General features: G+C 42.7%; 1 protein-coding gene across 6 annotated transcripts in view; it reads left to right on the forward strand.

Moving 5' to 3' along the window:
* The window catches only part of LOC131678806 (probable G-protein coupled receptor 158), a 309,807-nt gene that overhangs the window by 153,291 nt on the left and 135,724 nt on the right, over positions 1-20,792 (forward strand). For all 6 annotated transcript variants that reach the window (XM_058959138.1, XM_058959139.1, XM_058959140.1 and 3 more), the window contains exon 3: positions 1,837-2,566. In XM_058959138.1, coding sequence (XP_058815121.1) covers positions 1,887-2,566 — 680 coding nt within the window. In that variant the 5' untranslated portion in view covers positions 1,837-1,886. The remainder of the gene's footprint in view (positions 1-1,836; positions 2,567-20,792) is intronic.

The following is a 20,792-nucleotide window of genomic DNA, read 5'->3' on the forward strand; positions in this document are numbered from 1 at the left end:
TTGCGGGCAATGAGAAGGCGGATTCCTTAGCTAAGGACAATGCTCAACATTTATGAAAGACCAATTTGCTCCAGTGAATTTTTCAGTATTACTCATCAGAGAACCCCCGAAAGTTGGCAAACTTCGTGGAACAATGGTGAACTAGGAAAGTGGCTACATGCGACAGTCCCGAAGGTATCAACGAAACCTTGGTTCAAGGGGATGGTTGCGGGTCGTGACTTCATTCTCGACTCATGGCAAACCATTACACACTGGATGCACATCTTTGGCGTATTGGGTTCGTGGATTGTGGTGCCTGCTCTTGTGGCGACGACTATCACGACATCGAACACATTGTCTGGGCGTGTACCGAGTATCGTTCCGCAAGGTCTTATCTAACGGAGACCCTACAACCTGAGGAATACCACCCAACGTCCCAGTTCGAGATGTTATGGCAAGCCGCGATTTCCCTTATATGCCCGGCATCTATCTTTTCCTAAAATCTATCTATATAAGAATTTAGCCCCACTCATTCTCAGAAGTCCCCTGTATTACTTTTGTGGCGCCAACTCACATTAGAGCGCTACTACGTCATCGCCTTCACTCACCAACCTGCTTGCATAAACCAAAATTGGAGCCGAAAATAACCCGAAGTTCCGACCCACCTGGAAGATTACCTACGGGTACGACGAGGACCACCCGACGCTCGGCTGCGTGCTAACTTGGCGGTTCAAGGCTGTCATTGCCGTTGACGACTTGCCACAAACTGCAAGCTTGATGTTCTTCTATCTTCTCATCTTAAGATGGTCTAAAAATTGCTCGTTGGCTTTAAATTTAGTTTTTAAAAGAAAAAGAAATTTAAAATGTAAAATGCCAAAGCTAGCACCTTCAAGTTGTAATGATGCCGTGCCTTCTCAAATAAAACAGATTAAATAAAAACACATCCCCGTGTTTTTATTTAATTTATTTATATCCCTGTAGTTCATCTATCCCCAATGTCCTCTTTCATGAGGATATGACTAAAATCATAAATTACTTAAAATGACTGAATAGTAAATATCAGAACCTTGCCAGCTTTAACGAGCCCTTCTACGACGATTCATATAATGAACTTCACGTTAACGACGAAAATTAAATTCGTTTACCTGCTTCGTCCCACGCCGTATGATATTCTTATAGGAGCCTTGGGATCGTTTTGACTGACTAACGTGAACCCAGCCTTTTAGTCATAAACATTCAATGTTAGCACCAGTTATAAATGTACGGAACAGATATGAAGCTACTGGGGATGTTTCTGAGCGTTCCGGCAACAACGGTAAAATTAGATGTCCTGTCACAGCCAAATCTTTACTATGGTATCAAGCAAGGATACAATCTGATGAAGACGAAGTTCGTTCAAAGCAATTCTGATTGAGTGGTTTAAAATGTTTACCAAGCATTATCTCTGTTTGAGCATCGTAATCCCTCCGCTCGAATATTGAACTGGAATGAGGAAGCGTTAACACAAACGTGTTGCTTCCAATCGTAATTCCTGTAGGATGCCATGTTCCCTGTTTATGTCTCAGCATCTTCGACAAAGCCTAATTTTATTGAGTAAACATGTTCATGAATAATTCACGAATAACAACCGGTAGGGTAGGAAATTTCAAACATAACCATTCCCCTGTACCATATTTGATAAGCAACACTCCAACCCAAACTCGAACCGTTTCCAATCATAAAAACTGAAAGTTTCGCCTTGAATGTATAATGGATTTTAGATTCAATCAAACAGAATATATTCAACGCTTTCCAATATTGTCAGTTGATTCGTGCCTCAATTTAGTCTTTTTTCTCGCTCTCTCGCATTTTCCACAGATGTTCAGCATAGCACATTCCTGTCACACCACGACCAATACAAACCGGTGATGGGTCATTCTTGCCATCAACACCATCACCGAGAAGAACGTCGCTATCACTGCTATCGATCTAGGCCAAAGAGCAAATGGTTCGAGCTCCCGTTATGGCTGCTGTACGCCGGGATGCTGCAGCTGGCATTTCAGCTATCCTTCGGGCATGCCCTCGAGCAGCAACAGGTTCCGCGAATGGAATCCTCTGATCTGGAATCATCCACGTCCGGCTCGGTTACCCTGCCACCCTGTGAACCGAAAGCTTTGGAGGAAGTCCCACCGGACCCCTACTATGACGTGTCGGATATTACCATCACTGCTGCCAAATCGTTTGCCGATTTCCTTGCCGGCAACAGAATTGACTCCAGCAAAGACGACCGAAAGTTGAATGTTGCCCGCGAGAAAGCCAACGAACTGGCGAGTTTCGTTCTGAAGGAAGATGACGGCCTGTTGGCAGTGGGCATTGCTTCGCCCCGGTTGCCGCTGGCGGTGGTTCAATTTCGGGACAAAATCGATGCCGGCCACGTCAATCTGGCCGAAAGTAAGAACTTCCTTTCGACCTACTGGCGGGAGCTTGGTGTTGCCTGGAATCAAAGCAACGGAGCGCAGTTCTGGGGTGCCCCGTTCCGGGACTGTGGTCCCCTGTACGGGCGGTGGCTGTGGCCTTTCAGTGTGACGGTGGAATCTCAAGGATACAAGTAAGTACTGTAGATCGTATTTCTGCAACGATACCGTGCCAATTATCGCTAATTGAATTCGATTTGATTTTGTTTCCCGCTTCCCTCCCAGAGGCAGCTCATAAAATCAAATTATATATGCGCATCACATTTCGCTCGTACCGATGAATTTCTGCCACGTACCGTCTGCCAATGGCAGATGGTGGCAGTGCCGAGTGGATGCTGTCAGATAAAAACAATTTGTTTTAGTGGAATATTTTTCTTTGAAAAGTAGTTTATTTTACACTTATTAAAGCTGATGTGCGCCTACATTGCTAAGTGAAGTGGGTGTTGCTAACACGTCACTAATTCAGGAACTAAACACTGTTCGTTCGATTGTATATGTATGTCGTCAATGCATTTTTGTATCAACGAATTTTCAATGCAGCTTCTATATTATTTGTTCGTTTAAAAATGGAGAAAAAAATCCCAAGGGATTTAAGAAAATATAGCGCTATATCATACTATCACTAACTCGTACATAGCTTCACTACAACAACTTCTGATAAAACCTTTAGCTCTTTGCCATACTGGGTTAGGAATAATAGCATATCCTTCAGTTTTAGCTCCCTGTACATACGTTCATCTATGTATGGAGATCCAAAAATCCAGATACGCAATTGCATTACTGCAGGGTATGAAATTATATGGTGTTTGGTAATGGGATTCACAAAGATAACACGAATAATACTCAGCATGCTGAATAGCAGCCGTGTGATAATTAAGTTCGCAATATCCAGTCAATGTCCTGACTAGAATACTGCAATTGTTCTTGAAAATATGCAACACATTCTTTGACACCTCCGGACTCACATCCGGAAGAAAAGGTTTTGTTTGAACGCAAGTTCGCAAGCTACTGCAATGGTTGGTATGATCGTATGCAGCCCAAGTGCGAATCTTGTGCTTTATCTAACTTATCGGCAGTGATAGAGCTGATTCTAGAACAACGAAGTCAGCCGCTGCGTCCACTCTAGCCAATTCATCCGCCCATTTATTACCGGGTACCCATAAAGGGTAGATAGCGTAGGTCGATTTGGGTTTGACGTGCGATTACTAATTTCGATCTAGAATGTGGCAAACTAAGTGCTTTTAGGGCAGCCTGACTGCCACAACACAAACAAATTTCTTACCGCAAATTCCCTGTTGAAATACCGTTGCACGCCACACAGCATCGCGAAAATTTCTTCTTAGAACACGGTACAGTATCTACCAAGCCAATGGAATTCATTTCGGGACAATATGACGAAGAGTGAAAGAAATATGCTTATACTAAGGAAATCGTCTAGGAGCTCAAAAATTGTTCGGGAAAGTACTATGCTACTAAGCGGGTTTGGTGGATGCGTTTGACAGAATCGCTGATAAACTGTTAACAGTTGTTAATGAGTCGCTCCGGCAAGGTTTTTTTCCGGAAGCGTGGGAGAAGACGGTTGTAATTCCAATTCCAAAATATCCAAATTCACCACGAGCAGAGAATCACATAAATATGCTACCGATCTACGAGAAAGTTTTAGTGACGGTCGTTAAAGAACAATTGATAGGCTATGTAAATCGTGCTGGTACACTGTTGTACGAACAATCAGGATTCCGGAAAAATCATTCGTGTGAAACATCGCTTAATCTATTATTGTTGAAATGGAAGCAGGCCATTGAGAATGGAAAAGTTGTCTTGGTAGTTTTTGCTGTCTTGAAACGATCATTTGAAACAATTGAGCGCCGCAAACTGATTTGCATTACGGAAAAATATGGTGTAACAAGAAATGCTCTTGAGTAGTTTCGTAGTTACTTAGAAAGACGTACGCAAGTTACAAGGTACAAGCGTGCTACATCATAGGAGGTCGAAATTAACGTTGGTGGTGTACCACAGGGTAGTGTACTAGGACCACTTTTGTTTATCCTATACAATAACGACATGAGAAATTGCGGAAATAAACTTGTTTGCCGAAGACACAGTTTTGATTATCATCGGTAATAGTTTCGATGAGTGCATCAGGCTAATGAACCGACGAAGTTTGGTGATTGGTTGAAGTGGAAAAAACTTAAACTGAACATTTCCAAGATCAAATATGTGATTGTAACTACGCAGCAGATGAATGAAAGTACTGCGACAGTTGAAATAGATGGAGAGATAGTTGAACGAGTTGCAACTATCAAATATCTTGAAGTCACATTGAACGAAAAACTAAGTTTTAATGAGTACGTGAACTATACAATCCGGTAAACTGCCAGAAAGCTTGGCGTTCTTTGTAAGATTAATAGATTTCGCATACTTGACTCAAAGATAACTGTTTACAAGACCATAATAGCTCCCTAATTTGATTACTGTGCTTCTATTTTCTTCTTAGTATCCAAGAAACAGCGTAAGCGAAAACAAAACAAAACAAGGTGATGCGACTGTTACTACGATGTGACAGACTAACTCCACGACATTGCTTTTTTTTTTAATTACCCGCCTCTTACCCCCACACCAAAAAAGCTCACAAACGGAGCCCCCTGGTAGTGGATACATCAGTTCTCAGCGTACAAAAAAGGTCAGCACAACAAATCAAAGTTACGAATCGCAGAAACGCTGATAATAAAAGAAAAACAAAGCGTGACCGACAAAACACATAATTTGACAAGAAGTAACTACGGCGAGTACCCAGCGGAAAAAAATTCCTCTTAAGGGTCCCATCGTAGCCTTGTAGGAAGTTTATAATAATTTAAATTTATTTATTACATATTGCTAGAAAAGAATGCATTTATCAACTATTTTATTAAAAACAATGTTAACCAATCTATCTATCTATCTATCTATCTATCTATCTATCTATCTATCTATCTATCTATCTATCTATCTATCTATCTATCTATCTATCTATCTATCTATCTATCTATCTATCTATCTATCTATCTATCTATCTATCTATCTATCTATCTATCTATCTATCTATCTATCTATCTATCTATCTATCTATCTATCTATCTATCTATCTATCTATCTTTTTTTTTTTTTTTTTTTTTTTTTGAGAGCAGTAAAAAAATTTTCAGAAAAACCCTGAGTGAGGAAAAATGTACAAAAACCCCATTGTCAGGGAACGGGTTTGGGCTGCCATCACCCGACCCGCTAAAAACCACTGCTCTTGCCCAGAACCTGATTCCTCCCCGGCACTACCTTACGGCATTACTTCGGGGAGGGGTTTTTATGTGCATAGCACGCACTCTAATTCAACTACTTCCTAGTTCGTTTCTTCCGTAGGATTACAGCCCCACTCCTCTACACACCACCAATTCTCTACCATCCACACAGACTGGCACGCTCTGCATGGCAGTCGGAAAGCTGGCTGTGAGTCGAGGCTTAGTACTCCTCCCCTACGAGTACAGTCTGAGCGGCAAACTTCTGACTGTCTAATTCACTGAGCCCTGCGGCTCGCTTGTGCCGGTTAGCACCGCAACTCCCTTCTCGCACCATTCAACGCCGTTTACTCTTTGAGCACCAGACTTGTTCGCGAACTACTCGGTCTAGTCCCCGACGATGGACCTAGCCTACTCCGACGGAGAATTCCCCGGCGAGAGAAGTTCTCCCGAAACCGAGCCAACCAACCAGATGTCGAGGTCAGTTCGGCGATTCCGGTGGAGCAGAGCGTCCGGTTCGCTGGTGCCCCGACGACCTGCGACTGGTGGTATTTCGTCGCGGTCTACTCAGTCTAGTCCCCGGCGGTGGATCTAGCTTACGCCGACGGAGAGTTCCCCGGCGAAGGAGGCTCCCCCGGTACCGATTCTTCTTTTGTTTTAGCACCACAATTTCATGAGCTCTTTGGCTTCCTCTCGTTCCGTTTCGCCCGATCTACTCGATCTAGTCCCCGGCGGTGGATCTAGCCTACTCAACGGGCCATACAGTAGGTGCTGAGGTCTATCCGGCGATTCCGGTTGGGGCGTAACTTCCGGTTCACCGGCGCCCCAACGACCCACTGCTAGCTCTGCGACGCGGTCTACTCGGTCCAATCCCCGGCGGTGGATATAGCCTACTCACGAGCTACCCGGAAGGATGTCGAGGTCGGTTCAGCGATTCCGGTGAAGCTTGACGTCCGGTTCCCAGGCGCCCCGACGACCCAACTCGGTGCTACATCACGCACTACTCAACTGGTCCCCGGCGGTGGACCTAGTCTACACAGTTGGAGAGTTCCCCGGCGGCGGAATTTCTCTCGAAACCCGATTTGCGGTTTCTTGTTGGTCTCTACGCCACTTCCTCTGCAACTCGGAGAGTATGCTCGAGACCACTCTGTTGACAGCGTCCCAGGTATGTTCGTCACGGCACATCTCTTCGACGATATTGTCCGCTGTCATACCAGGTATACCCCTACGAACTTCTTCGAATCTAGGGCATTCGAAGACCACGTGTTCCGGTGTCTCCTGCACGGTCGCACAACCCGGGCAAAGGGGTGACGAAGCATGTCCAAACCGATGCAAGTACTTCCGGAAGCATCCGTGCCCGGACAAAAACTGCGTCAAATGGAAGTTCACCTCTCCATGCTTCCTATGTACCCAGGCCGATACATTTGGGATGAGTCGGTGGGTCCACCTTCCTTTCTCCGCGTTGTCCCACTCCTGTTGCCATTTAGCCAACGAGTCCGCTCGAACCTGTCTCCTAGCGTTACGTGCATTTCTCCGCTGATAGCATTCCACGTCCTCCGCCAGGGTAATGCAGATGGGGATCATCCCGGCGATAACGCATACTGCCTCCGACGATATTGTTCTGTAGGCACTCGCGACTCGTACGGCCATCAGTCGGAATGTCCTGTTTAGCTTTTCACGGTTCCGCTTGGTTTTCAGCGCAGCACTCCAGGCAGGAACCCCATATCGGAGTATCGATGACGAAACAGTAGATAGCAGACGTCTCGTGCTGCTTCTCGGACCGCCGACGTTTGGCATGATTCTCGCTATTGCGTTCGTTGCCTTCGCCGACTTTCCACAGGCGTAATCAACGTGGTTGTTGAAGCTCAACCGGTCGTCGATTATAACTCCCAATTGCTTCAATGCACGTTTCGATGCAATCACGTGCCCTCCGACGTCGATCTGCATCCGTTGGACCGATCTGCAGTTACTGACCAACAACACCTCCGTCTTGTGGCGAGCTATTTGCAGCTTAACCCCGTTCATCCAGCTCTCGATCGCGTCTATTGTCTCCGTCACCGACACCTCCACTTCTTCAAGTGTCTCACCCATCACCGTTAGTGACACGTCGTCCGCGAAACCTACGATTTTCACTTTCCTAGGCAGCTGCAGCGTTAACACCCCATCGTACATCCCGTTCCAAAGGGTTGGACCGAGAATGGAGCCCTGAGGAACGCCCGCTGTGACACGCAATGACTTCTGTCCTTCGCTCGTCTCGTACAGTAGCACTCTGCTCTGAAAGTAGCTCTTCAGGATCTGGTCGGGAACCCTCATTCTATGCAGCGCTGCAGCGATGGCTTCCCAGCTGGCACTGTTGAACGCGTTCTTCACATCTATCGTGACCACAGCGCAGTATCGATCTCCTCTTCGCTTCTGTTTAGATGACTTCTCGGCACTCTCGAGCACCATCCGAATTGCATCCACTGTCGATGCTCCTTTGCGGAAACCAAACTGCATCTTGGACAGTCCGCGCTCACCTTCCGTGAATTTCGTCAACCTGTTAAGAATGATCCTTTCCAGGAGTTTTCCGAGTGTATCCAGCAGGCATATGGGTCTGTACGAGGTCGGGTCGCCAGGTGGCTTCCCTGGCTTCGGCAGCAACACCAGCTTCTGGACCTTCCACATTTCGGGGAAGTTGCCTTCATTTAGGCACTTCTGCATCACTATCCTGAACATGTCCGGATATGCCAGGATCGCAGCTTTCAGTACCACGTTTGGTATTCCATCCGGACCAGGGGCTTTCTTTGGTTTTAGGCGCTTCGATGCTTCTACTAGCTCGTCGTTAGTCACTTGCCGATCCATGTTTGTTCCTTCTTCCTCGCCGTGCGGTGACGGTGGCCATATAGTTGGATCGTGCTTCGGGAAAAGACCCTCGACGATTATCTTCAGCTTGCTCGGACACATTTCGACTGGCGTCGTTGGACCCTTCATTTTCGCCATCACGACTCGGTATGCGTCACCCCAGGGATTGGCGTCTACTTCTCGGCATAGCTCCTTGTGGCACTCTGACTTGCTAAGTCTGATCTCCCGTTTTAGAGCGGCCCTAGCTTCCCGAAACGATGCCTTATGCTCTTCTCTATCTGGTTCCGACCTTGCTCTTTGGGCCCGCCTTCTGGCTCTGAGACAAGCAGCGCGTAACGTACTAAGCGTCTCGTTCCACCAGTAAGCTGGACGCCGTTTGTTGCGTGGTTCCAGTTTTCGCGGCATTGTGGCGTCACAAGCCGCCACAATCCTTCTTGTTAGGTCAGCCGCATCCACGTTCTCGGTCCCGCCGTTCGGCCGAAGTGCCTCAACAAAGAGGTCTTTGTTGAAGGCTTTCGTCTTCCACTTTCGTTCGCCGGTCACCCTTCTCTGTACTGCCGCGGGGTTCCGTTGGCCGATACGGTAGCGAATCTCCTGGTGGTCACTATGCGTATACGTTTCGCATACTCTCCAATTCATGTTCGCCGTCAATGAGGGACTACAGAATGTGAGGTCTATGATGGACTCCCTCCCGTCTCTCCGAAATGTACTAACAGAGCCTTCATTGCACAATCGTACGTCTAACTTCGCTAGAGCTTCCTGCAGGATACACCCTCTTGTGTTGGTTACTCTACTGCCCCATTCCACAGCCCAGGCGTTGAAGTCACCACCAATGACTACCGGCTTCCGATCGATCAACTGCTCGGTTAACTGCTCCAGCATTAGGCTGAACTGCTCTACTGTCCACCTTGGGGGAGCGTAACAGCTACATACGAAGATGCCGTTGATTTTGGCTATCACGAAACCCTCATAGGAACGTTCTACCACTTCTTGGATAGGGAATCTTCCCATTACTTGTATCGCTGCGGTTCCTGATCTATCCGCCACCCAGTTACCGTTATTAGGGGGGACTTGATAAGGCTCTGCGATCAAAGCGACATCGCACATAGTTTCTGTCGTAGACTGCCACAACAGTTGCTGTGCGGTATCACAGTGATTCAGGTTTATCTGGGTCATCTCCATCACCGTTGGCCTGCAGTCGCCTTCTTGTACGCTGGGCATTTAAAGCCACCCGTCTGATGGTCGTTCCCTTCCGCTGGGGTGCAAAGCAAGCACTTCGGCCTCTGCGTGCAGTCTCTCGCAAGATGGCCCGTCTCTCCGCATTTCCAGCACATCCCGGATCTGTCCGGGCCTTTGCAAGCCCCTGCTAAATGTCCAAAGCCTAAACATTTGAAGCATTTCTCTGCTTGTTTGTTTACTCGTGGGGCGGCTCTCAGTAGGCATCTCGACCATCCAACTGTAACCTTACCTACCTCCAGTGCCTTGTCTGCAGCGGTTACCGGTAAACGTATCATCGCTATCTGCGTTCCTCCGTATCCCTTCCTTAACCGGATCGTCATGTGCACCTCGCCCAGTTTGCACTGCTGCTTCATAGCACCTCTCAGCTCGTCTTCCGTCGTTATTTCGTCGAGGTCTTTGCACACGATTACCATCTCCGGGCTTAAGGCTTTAACTTCTGCCTTTCCGCCCATTGATTTAGTTATAGTCTCCTGCAAGGCAGAGCTACTAGTCGTAGTATTCTTCTTAAGCTCGAGGAGCATCTCATTTTTTTGGGTACGCCTGACTCTTAACACGTTTTCCCCCAAATCTTTCAGCTCCGGGTCCTCTCTGACCTTTTTGAGCAGTGCTGCGTATGTAGTCTCGTCATTTGCTTTGACGAGCACGGCTTCTCCCTTAGGCGCCTTCTGACGAGCCGAGGGTTCTGATTTCCTCTTCTGCTTCCCTTTTCGCTCCTCCTTCTTTTTTTGCTGTTTCCCGCGTTTCTCCTTCCGACCTACAACGGTGCTCCAGCTTTCACCCTGTAAGGTGGCGTCCTTTTCTTCGGCAGCAACAGCATCCTCGAGCGTCTGCCTCTTTGACCCGCCTGGTCTTTCTTCTCCTGGTGAGGATCTTGTCCTCTTTGGAGTTATGGGAACTGGCGTGTTCTCCACTCCAATCTGCCTCTCCTTACCCTGTTTCGGAGGGGCTAGGAGGATAGTAGCCTTAGCCGACGCGGATGCTCGCTCAGCTGAATCTGCCCTCTGCGTTGCCGTATCGTACTCTTTCACGGCAGACAGTAGCGCCTTCCGGATTTTGATGACCATCTCCTTAATGTCTTTGTGGACATTGTTTCTCATGTCCACGAACTTGTGGAGCTCCTCCACCAAGTGCCTCGCTACCACTACCTTTGGCGTTTGTGGGGTGTAGCTCCTTCCGCTCTGCTCCGGCTGTTTTTGTTGCTGCTGTTGCTGTTGCTTCGGCTTCCCCTCCTCCTGCTCTTGCTGGGTGACTTCAGCTACTATTGGTGGTGGTGACCTCACCAACCCACCTCTGGCAAACGGATTTGCCGTGCCTGCTCCATTTATATCGGTTGCTTGTTGTTTCTCCATTTTATTTTATTGGGTCCCAACTCCGGGCCGCTATCTCCACTCGCTGCACATAGTCGCCTCTCGTGATCCCATGATTATCTATGCTGCCGAAAAGCAGCAGTGAGGTCATGCAAGGGTTGACACCATCTCTCATGGGGAGTAGTGTTCAGAGCCGGATCGGCGTAAATCGGGAATGCTTCAACCGAACCTAGTACCACCAACCAAATGATGGCGAGATTCGAACGTACCCGGAGACCTGCCAGGGTTTTGTTGGAACGGAGGCAGCCATGCTGTTCGCCCACTCGCCATTTCAAGTCGGTGTCATCCTTCCTTACTCAGGGAGTAGAACAGCACGTCTGTCAGCCCTAAGTCGCCATCCTTTTCGTCATCCGTGTCCTGTCCGTTGCCGTTCGCCATGGCCAGTATACCATAATCAAGATGTTACTGGCGTCGATCCTGATGTGCCGGTTGGCACTCCGGTTGGGCTAGAGTGCTTTTATTGCCCAGATCTTAGATTATTGGAATCTTAGGATCTTAGCAGAAGCGGCACAGACTCGCTTCGTCGGAGCTGCTTTCGGAGTTATGGCATTTTTTAGAGGTTCAGAAGAGCCCAATCTTAGCCCCACCATATCCTAGCAAAACTCCCCAACTCGCAGTAGGGCTGTGGGGGGGGGGGGTTCGTTAGGCCCCTAGACTCCTGTCCTTCCTGTCCCTGCTGCCCCCAATCTATCTATCTATCTATCTATCTATCTATCTATCTATCTATCTATCTATCTATCTATCTATCTATCTATCTATCTATCTATCTATCTATCTATCTATCTATCTATCTATCTATCTATCTATCTATCTATATATATATACAAAAGTCAATGTTTGTATGTATATGATTTATGGACTGCCAAACGGCTGAACCGATTGCCGTCAAAATTTATACGTAGTGGACATTTGTTATGCAGTGTGTTTGTGTGCTATTGGTTGGGGATTATCTGCCCGCCAAATGGCGCTTCGGAACAAATTGTGCTTAACTCCTATTTCGTAGAAAGTCGCAGTAACGCGCGACGGGTATTAGCTAGTCTATTTTTATTTTATATATATAAAAGTCAAAGTTTGTATGTATATGATTTATAGACTCCCAAACGGCTTAACCGATTTCCGTAAAAATTTATACACAGTAGGTATTTGTTATGGGGCGTGTTTGTGTGCTATTAGTTGGAGATTATCTGCCCGCCAGATGGCGCTTTGGAACAAATTGTGTTTTCCTCCTATTTCGCAGAGTGTCGCAGCAACGCGCGATGGGTATTAGCTAGTCTATCTATCTATCTATATCTATATCTATATCTGTTTGTATGTATATGATTTATAGACTCCCAAACAGCTTAACCGATTTCCGTAAAAATTTGTACACAGTAGGCAATTGTTATGGTGCGTGTTTGTGTGCTATTAGTTGGGGATTATCTGCCCGACAGATGGCGCTTCGGAACAAATTGTGTTTTACTCCTATTTCGTTGATAGTCGCAGCAACGCGCGGCGGATGTTAGCTAGTTTTTAATAGAGGAATAAGCTCGATTGGTTGCGAACGAAGCTCTGCTATTTTGTTTTTAATAATTAGTTTCAATTTTGTTTGGAAACAAGTGAGATATGTTATTTGCTTTAAATCAGTAGGAAGCTGGTTGAATAACTTAGCTCGATTCAGTGATTCATTCGGGAAGGCTATAGAAATATCTATTTGATTTTGATCTGGAGTAGATAGTTTGACTCCATATATACAAATAGGTGTGCGTGTGTTCATTACACTTATTTATTTTTATGTGATTCATTTTACAAGCATCTTTTTAAGATCGTGGTGTTTCATCAGTTCGGTGCAGTGCATTCGTTCTGTTCCGTTCAAATTCAATTTCAGTTTCAAACTGAATTTGGCATCTGTGCTGACTCTGAATAGAATTATCGAGCAAAAATGCATCAGACAAGATTACTTATGCACTAAAATTTAAAATATGTCTCATTCGACCTTGACCACCTTAAGGACATCCGCCAACACACAGATTATCTCTACTTGCCTTAACGATGAGTACAGATGTCGGTTGCTAAGCATTACGGGTATCTAGATCGTGAAATATGAAGGTACTTCATGACCTCGTGCTGCTTCCAAAATAGATTCGCAAGCCATGTTGTCAAAAGCAGCTTCAAACTCCTAAAACGAAAAAATTGTGTAACAGGATGCTACTAGACTTCCTCCGGTGATATGCATGTTGCATTGCATGCAGCAGGTGCTCGCCCTAGCTAAGAACACGAACGTAATGGTAGATTAAAAGTTTTTTTTTTTTAATAGCCCGCCTCTCACCCCCACACCAAAAGGCTCGCAAAGAGAGCCCCCTGGTAGTGGACACATCAGTTCTCAGCGCACAAAAAAAGGTCAGCACAAAAACGAAAAAAGGTATTCGCGAAGACGCTGAGAACGAAAAAAAATAGACAAAATTAACACGTGAAAGTAACCGGCACAAACATTACAGTATAATGTACAAATAATAGCTACAAAGAGCACCCAGTAGAACGATAATTCCTTTTAAGGGGCCCGCTGTAGTATTAATATTAAATAGATTCGGATTTTAAACTAAACTATTTAAACTAAATTTAAATTTAATATTAACATTCTAAGAAAATGGAAAAGGAAAAGAAAGAAAGCTTTTTGGGGGAACATCAAGTTTATGCAGTTCATGTTAAGTTCATTATAAAAACACACTAATTTTATTTTTCAAATAACGTTTTAAGCTTGTTTCAAAATGGATGCGATTTGTTATCTGTCTTAACTCAGTAGGAAGCTGATTGAAAATCGTTGGCCCGGCAAAGGAAATGCGTTTCTGACCAAGGTTGCTGAAAGCCCTGGTGCGTTGTAAATTATTGGCTTGCCTAGTGGTATACATAAGAAATGCCTGTAGTAAACCGTATGTTATTATGTGCTAGAGGGTTGTACTGTTCATTAAAAACATACAATATTGTTTGTAATTCAGTCAATCCAAGCAAGGGCAATATGTTATGAGAATTATTAGTATAAAGCAGGATAGTTGGATACATGATTGATTTCTTGAATATAATTTTAAGGCATCTATTCTGAAGTGTTTGAAGCTTTTTTAAATTGGATATGCTGGCATGCCCCCACAGTGATACAAGGTAATTTAAAAGGGAATGGATATGCGCATAGTAGAACTTCAATAGCACGTGCTGTGGGATAAAAGAACAAACCCGGCGCATAGCCCCACATAATGAAGCGATCGTTTTTTCAAGTGATTTTATATGGTCGTTCCAAGAAAGTGTGGAATCAAGACAAAGACCCAGGTATTTGAAGACTTTCGTCTCCTCGATCATGTAGTTTTCAGTACACGGGTCAGGGTGTTGGGCTATAGATCTTCTAAATGAATGGAAAATCATATATTTGGTTTTGGATAAATTTAAGGAGAGAAGGTTAGCGTTGAAATATTTTATAAGCAATTTTAAATCATCTTCCATATCTCGCCCAATACCACTACAGCTGGTGCACAGTGTCGCCTAGCCGGACAAAACCTCAAAATTATATTTTAGATTTTTCATGATTTACCATTTTTCTCTGTTTCTTAACAGGTTGAATAGAGTCTTCTCAAAATATTAAGTCCCGAGGACGAGAGTTCGATTTTTTACAGAACTTCAAGTGTGAAATAGATTATGAATTCTGAGGAAAACTATTTTCAAACCTAAGCTATTCAAATGAATATATCTTTTTAGTTAAGATTCCTATTGGGGTCAAACTGATTTCATTTGAAAGGATATTCGCTGGACTTATAGCTACGATTCGATTTAGTCGATACAAGCCGTTCTTCTCGTACAAACATGAAAATGAAATTATAAACCGTGCAATCATTTAAAGTTAAAATGTTCAAAGTGGCTGTACTTTTTTTTGAAACGGTTCGGAAAGATCGCTTGTTGTTCACGATACTTGAAATTTAGTGTACTTTCCGGAAATGAATATCTTGTTTTGCCCCTTTCTGCCCCGAGGTATGAAAAAAGGTGATTTTTTCATGATACGTCTGAAGGAGACGCATGGTAGCCTTTGACTACCCAGGGTTCGTAATATAATTTATAGATGTGTCTTATCATTATCAACAATTGAAAAATGTGTCTTCTCCTAAAAAATTCACCGCACCTAATTTTTTGAAAATTAATTTTCGGAAATAGTGCACTTTACATTCGTAAATGTTGAATTTTCGAACCACCCTAAGTACCAAAATTTCGAGGTAATAAAAAAAAACAAAAAATAAACAACAAATATGAATTCAGCGTCACAAAATTACCCTAACGTGAAGTTTTCATCAAATTCGGACCACTTTTGAGGTTTTGTCCAACTTTTGTATGGAAGGTGATCACTGTGTGGTGTTTGGATAAAACAAGGCGGTATCATCTGCAAAAAGACGAGGTGTACCTTTTAATTTAAGCCTTCCTAAATCGTTTATATAAAGCAAGAATAGCAATGGACCAATATTGCTGCCCTGTGGAACTCCTATTTCGATGCTTCTATACGAGCTAGATACATTTCCAATAGACACGCATTGAACCCTATTCGTCAAATAACTGCGAATTAGATCATTGGCTAAACCCCTTATACCATAACATTCTAACTTTCCTAACAAAATAGAGTGATCTAGTGTATCAAACGCTTTTTTTAAATCCAGGAAAAGGGAAACGTTCCACTGATTTGAGCAGGAATGGTCGGGATAACGCACTTTACCTGCTGAGAAGAAACGCGGCCCTTTGGGAAAGAATTTTACGCCACACTAATAGAATGTAAGCCTTTCCAACCACTTCACCAAGAGGATTCTGTGGCAATTTCTGTGTGCTTTGCGAACCAACTTAAATTCCTTCGACCCGTTCCTGTGTCTGCAATTTCAAATTCTTCTACATATCGTTGTGAGTCGAACAAGTTCGGTGTTCCACCGCAGGGTTCTTCTAGATGCACGCATAACTCGAAGCGTCCTCAATAGATCTAAATGCTGGTCGCAGTGGTTCGACTCCTACAAAAAACTTGAAGAGGACAAGCTTCTAGTATGCTGCTACTATGAGTGAATTTGTGTTATCCACGACCTCACCCAAGTCATTTCTAGATTCTTTCATTGGAAGTACCCATAAAATCTAATCGCCAAGTTCTCTTCGTAGATGTCCGATATCTAGCGAGACGTTAAAATGACCAAAGATGATATACTTTTGATCAGATAACGACGGTTCGAGCGATTTTGCCAACTTATGCGAAAAACCGTCAGAGCAAAGAGGTACTTCTATCAGCTCTTCTCTGCAAATGTTAAGTAGTTTCCTACATTAAGTATATGGGTCACTCCACGCGAAGTGATCAAAAAAAGATGCAAAATTGACATTGACCTTCACGGATTTGAACCAAATTTGGAGGAATAGTTCATCTAGGGTCAAAAAAATCCAAATTTTTGTGTCGACTGAACCACCCCTCGGGTCATGGGAGCACCCCCCGTTTTGGCAAATTGCTAAAAACCTTGATTTTCCTTTGATCATATCTTCGGTTTTATTTACTCTAGAATCCAACAGCAAGATGACTTTTGAAGAGAATTGTTCAAGGAGTCTAGAAAATATATTAATTTTTGGCGGCAGTGCTGTTAACTATGCGATTTCTTCAGTTAAATATTAAAAGTTAATTTTTCTCTCAATACATATATTTTAATTTTGAACATTCCAATGCCATCGCGTTCCTCAGACATTTTTACATAAAAATACTTATAATCTCAATATAATATGAGCGCATCCTGAGATATACCGTTTTGAAGGGAAAAACTCGCATTTTCTCATATAAAAATCCATATTTATTGGCCAAAATTGAGAAAATCTTCAAACCGTCATAAAATCGACTCTGATCTGCTAGAAGTAAACCAAAAGCGTAGTTTTTCATCATTTCTCGTCTACTTCACAAAAAAATATGTTTGAACTCAGAATACTCAAGTTGGTTTTTAGTGTTGTGCGCTTGCGATTTTATATGGGAAATTGCTGTTTTTTTCTCTTCAAAACGGTGTATCTTAGGATCCGCTCAAATTATATTGAGATTATAAGTGTTTTTATGAAAAAATGTCTGAGGAACGCGATGGCATTGGAATTTTCAAAATTAAAATATACGTATTGAGAGAAAACTAACATTTTAATATTTAACTAAAAAATCGCATAGTTGGCAGCACTGCCGCCAAAAATTAATTTTTTTTTTCTAGATTCCTTGAACAATTTTCTTCGAAAGACATCTTGTGGTTTGATTCTAGAGTAAATAGAACCGGAGATATGATCAAAAGAAAATCAAGGTTTTTGGCAATTTGCTAAAACGAGGAGTGCTCCCATGGCCCGAGGGGTGGTTCAATCGACACAAAAATTTGGGTTTTTATATATTGGCCCTAGATGAACAATTCCTCCAAATTTGGTTCAAATCCGTGAAGGTCGATTACACGTGCCTTGATCACTTCGCGTGGAATGACCCATGTGCAGATTTGTACTTGTACTTAGGTATGCCTTCAATTCAGTGTCTCTTAAATGTATATCTGAGCTGCCTCAAATAAGGTGGTGGGTATTTGCATCTCCACCGTTGATGAGTGGTAACCCCTTTCTGCCACAGTATGATATAACTCTTTTGAAATCATCAGAAGCTGATGGTTCATTTTGCTGTACATATACCAATCAATGAACGTATAACCTGTTTACGTTATCAACAGTCATATTGATTGTTACAGCACATATCGTCGCTGTTGTGCTATCTTATGACAAACGCCATTTTTTGAGTTAGATATGCCACATTACTTATCTAAAAAATCTCTACAAAATGGCGTTTTCAGAATTATATATTCCGCTTGATTACTGAGATATAACGAGAAACGAGCTGAAAAATTTTGCTTCAAATGTTTGTGTCTGGGGATTGGCTCAAGTTATCTTGATGCATAATATGTTTTTATGAGTAAAATTATCTCACAATGGCATAGTCATTATCAAAACAAAAACGCACGGATTGTGAGAAAAATGCAGTTTAAGTATTAAACTGGAAGTATAGCATATTTGACAACACTGTTATTAAAAATAAGAATTTTGATTGTTACTTTTGGTAACAATCAAAATTGTTATTTTTGAACCCATTGATTGTTTATAGGCCAAATGAAGCCAAAGATATGAATAAAAGTTAATAATTTATTGATTTTTTTCTATTGAAAATTTTCCTTGCACGATTATGACACGCCATACAAATTTTGTCATCAATACACACCTATGACACGTGTGAGTGCGACTTTTGTTTACATTTATAGTAAAAACTCACAACTTAGTCAACTGATCATAGTAATATTCGAGAGACTAATACGGAATAGATCCATCCATCAGCATCCATTGTTATCTTTGAATTATTGATATCATTTATAAGTTTCAAGATATTTAATCTCAAACATTAAAAATCGTTTTTCTCGAAATGTGCTAAATTGCGCTTGTCACAAGATAGCACAACAGCGACGACATATGACAAGCTGTGAGGTCGGATATCGTCGCTGTTGTACTATCTTATGACAAGCGCCATTTAGCACATTTCGAGAAAAACGATTTTTAAAGTTTGAGATTGAATATCTTGAAACTTATAAATGGTATAAACAATCCAAAGAAGACAACTGATGCTTCCATCTATTCTGCATTAATCTCTCAAATATTACGAAGATCGGTTGACTATGTTGCGAGTTTTTACTATGAATGTAAACAAAAGTCGCACTCACACGTGTCATAGGCGTGTATTGATGACAAAATTTGTATGACGTGTCATAATCGTGCATGGAAAATTTTCCATAGAAAAAAAATCATCACTTTTTAACTTTTATTCATATCTTTGGGTTCATATGCTCTATAAACATTCGGTAAAATGCATTTTAAAGGAAATGAGTCAGGGAATCTAGAAAAAATTGTTATTCTTGATTACAGTGTTGCCAAATATCTTTTATTTCCAGTTCAAAACTAAAACTGTGTTTTTCTCACAACTCGTATAATTTTCTTTCAAAAATGTTTATGCCATTGTGTTCCTCAGACATTTTCACACATAAAACCGTCTAAAACTTCAATATGACTTGAGCCAAACCCTAGATATAGTGATTTGAAGCAAAAAACTCACAATTTCTCATCACGTTTCTAGCTATATCTAAGTAACCAAGTAGAATTTCTAAATTCTGAAAACGCCACTTTGTAGAGATTTTTCAAACAAGTAATGTGGTATATCTAACTCAGTTTACCCTAGAATGGCGTTTGTCATAAGATAGCACAACAGCGACGATATAAGATATATGTCAATAGCACTATTCACAAGTTTCCATGCACGAGAAATTTCACATGGATTTGTCATGCAATTTTTATTGAAATCTACGAAGGTGGGGCTAGGGAGCTTCCTAACATAGAAATCATGCAAATTCGGTTGTTGAACCAAAACTATGGAAGTTTTTCCTTCCTGCGCAAGTCGGGGTAGATTCATGGCTGCTGTACGGTTATGCAGAAAATTAATTAAGGTTACTCTGACCATGGTTGATCCGAGAACTAGACATTTCATCACCAGTACTTATTGTACAGCAACTAGAAGATACCAAAACTATCATTTACCATGACCATCATTTGAATCCCACGATTTGCAAAGAATCAAACGTCCACTGTGTCAGAGATTCGCTTGGCATAGCAAAAGTACGCCCCCGTGATACTTCGTGCATACCTGGCATATTTTAACCCCGCCAACCTTTCAGTTCACGGCACGGAGATACACGTTGACCTAAGGATTCCCGTTTTCAGTCGACTCTCTTACGACATGGAAACAGAAACCCAGTGGGTCAACTTTTCGCTGAAATTCTTCGATTGATTTCAGCAGAAAATTGATCTCAAACTTTTTTCGTTTAAAACCGAATCAGTATACCTTTTTCGGCAGAAAGTTAAATATTTGTCACACCTTTCGAAAGGTGTGTAGAATTTAACACATCAATGAGCGAAATGAGCAAGCCCTGGCCAACACCGGGGACGCTCCCCTACAAAATTATAACTTTAGGATCGTTTTTCCTTTTCCTTTAATTTTCATAACCTAGTCTTGAATCACAAACACAACTCAAGTTAAAAGATAGAAAGTTCTTACAAATAAATAAAGGAAACTCGTTTCCTACTCAGTTCCTTGTGGCGCTCGCCGTTACAGTTTCGTAAGCACACAAGAGATGCCTCTCATCAAAGAAGCTGCAACATCTGATCGTGAGCTTTACGCAGTTACTTTTACCACTGTACAGCTCGAAGAAGTTCACGCAACTGGAAAAATTGAACTAGTAAACAACATAGTTGTTAATTGACAACGTTCAGAGAATAATGTCTATTAATTAAAAACAAAATTGTTGACCCATCTTAGATCATACTTCAAGAACGTATGCGGTACTTCGTCAATTGTTCCTTATTCTCTTGCATTTACTTTTTAAATGATAATTTTTCGGAATAGAATGATTGTAGAAAAGGCCAGAATGTCAACTATCAGTATAAAGTTCGAAAGACTATACTAAGTTAAAGTGACGAGATGAATACCGGACGAGCTCAAAAAGCTTAAGTGCACGTTTACAAGATATTTGCATAGCGTTTGTAAGACTGAAATATTTTTCGCGATGATTTATGAGCTGGCT

Source organism: Topomyia yanbarensis, chromosome 2 (genome assembly GCF_030247195.1).
Source record: "Topomyia yanbarensis strain Yona2022 chromosome 2, ASM3024719v1, whole genome shotgun sequence".
NCBI classification, from domain to species: domain Eukaryota; kingdom Metazoa; phylum Arthropoda; class Insecta; order Diptera; family Culicidae; genus Topomyia; species Topomyia yanbarensis.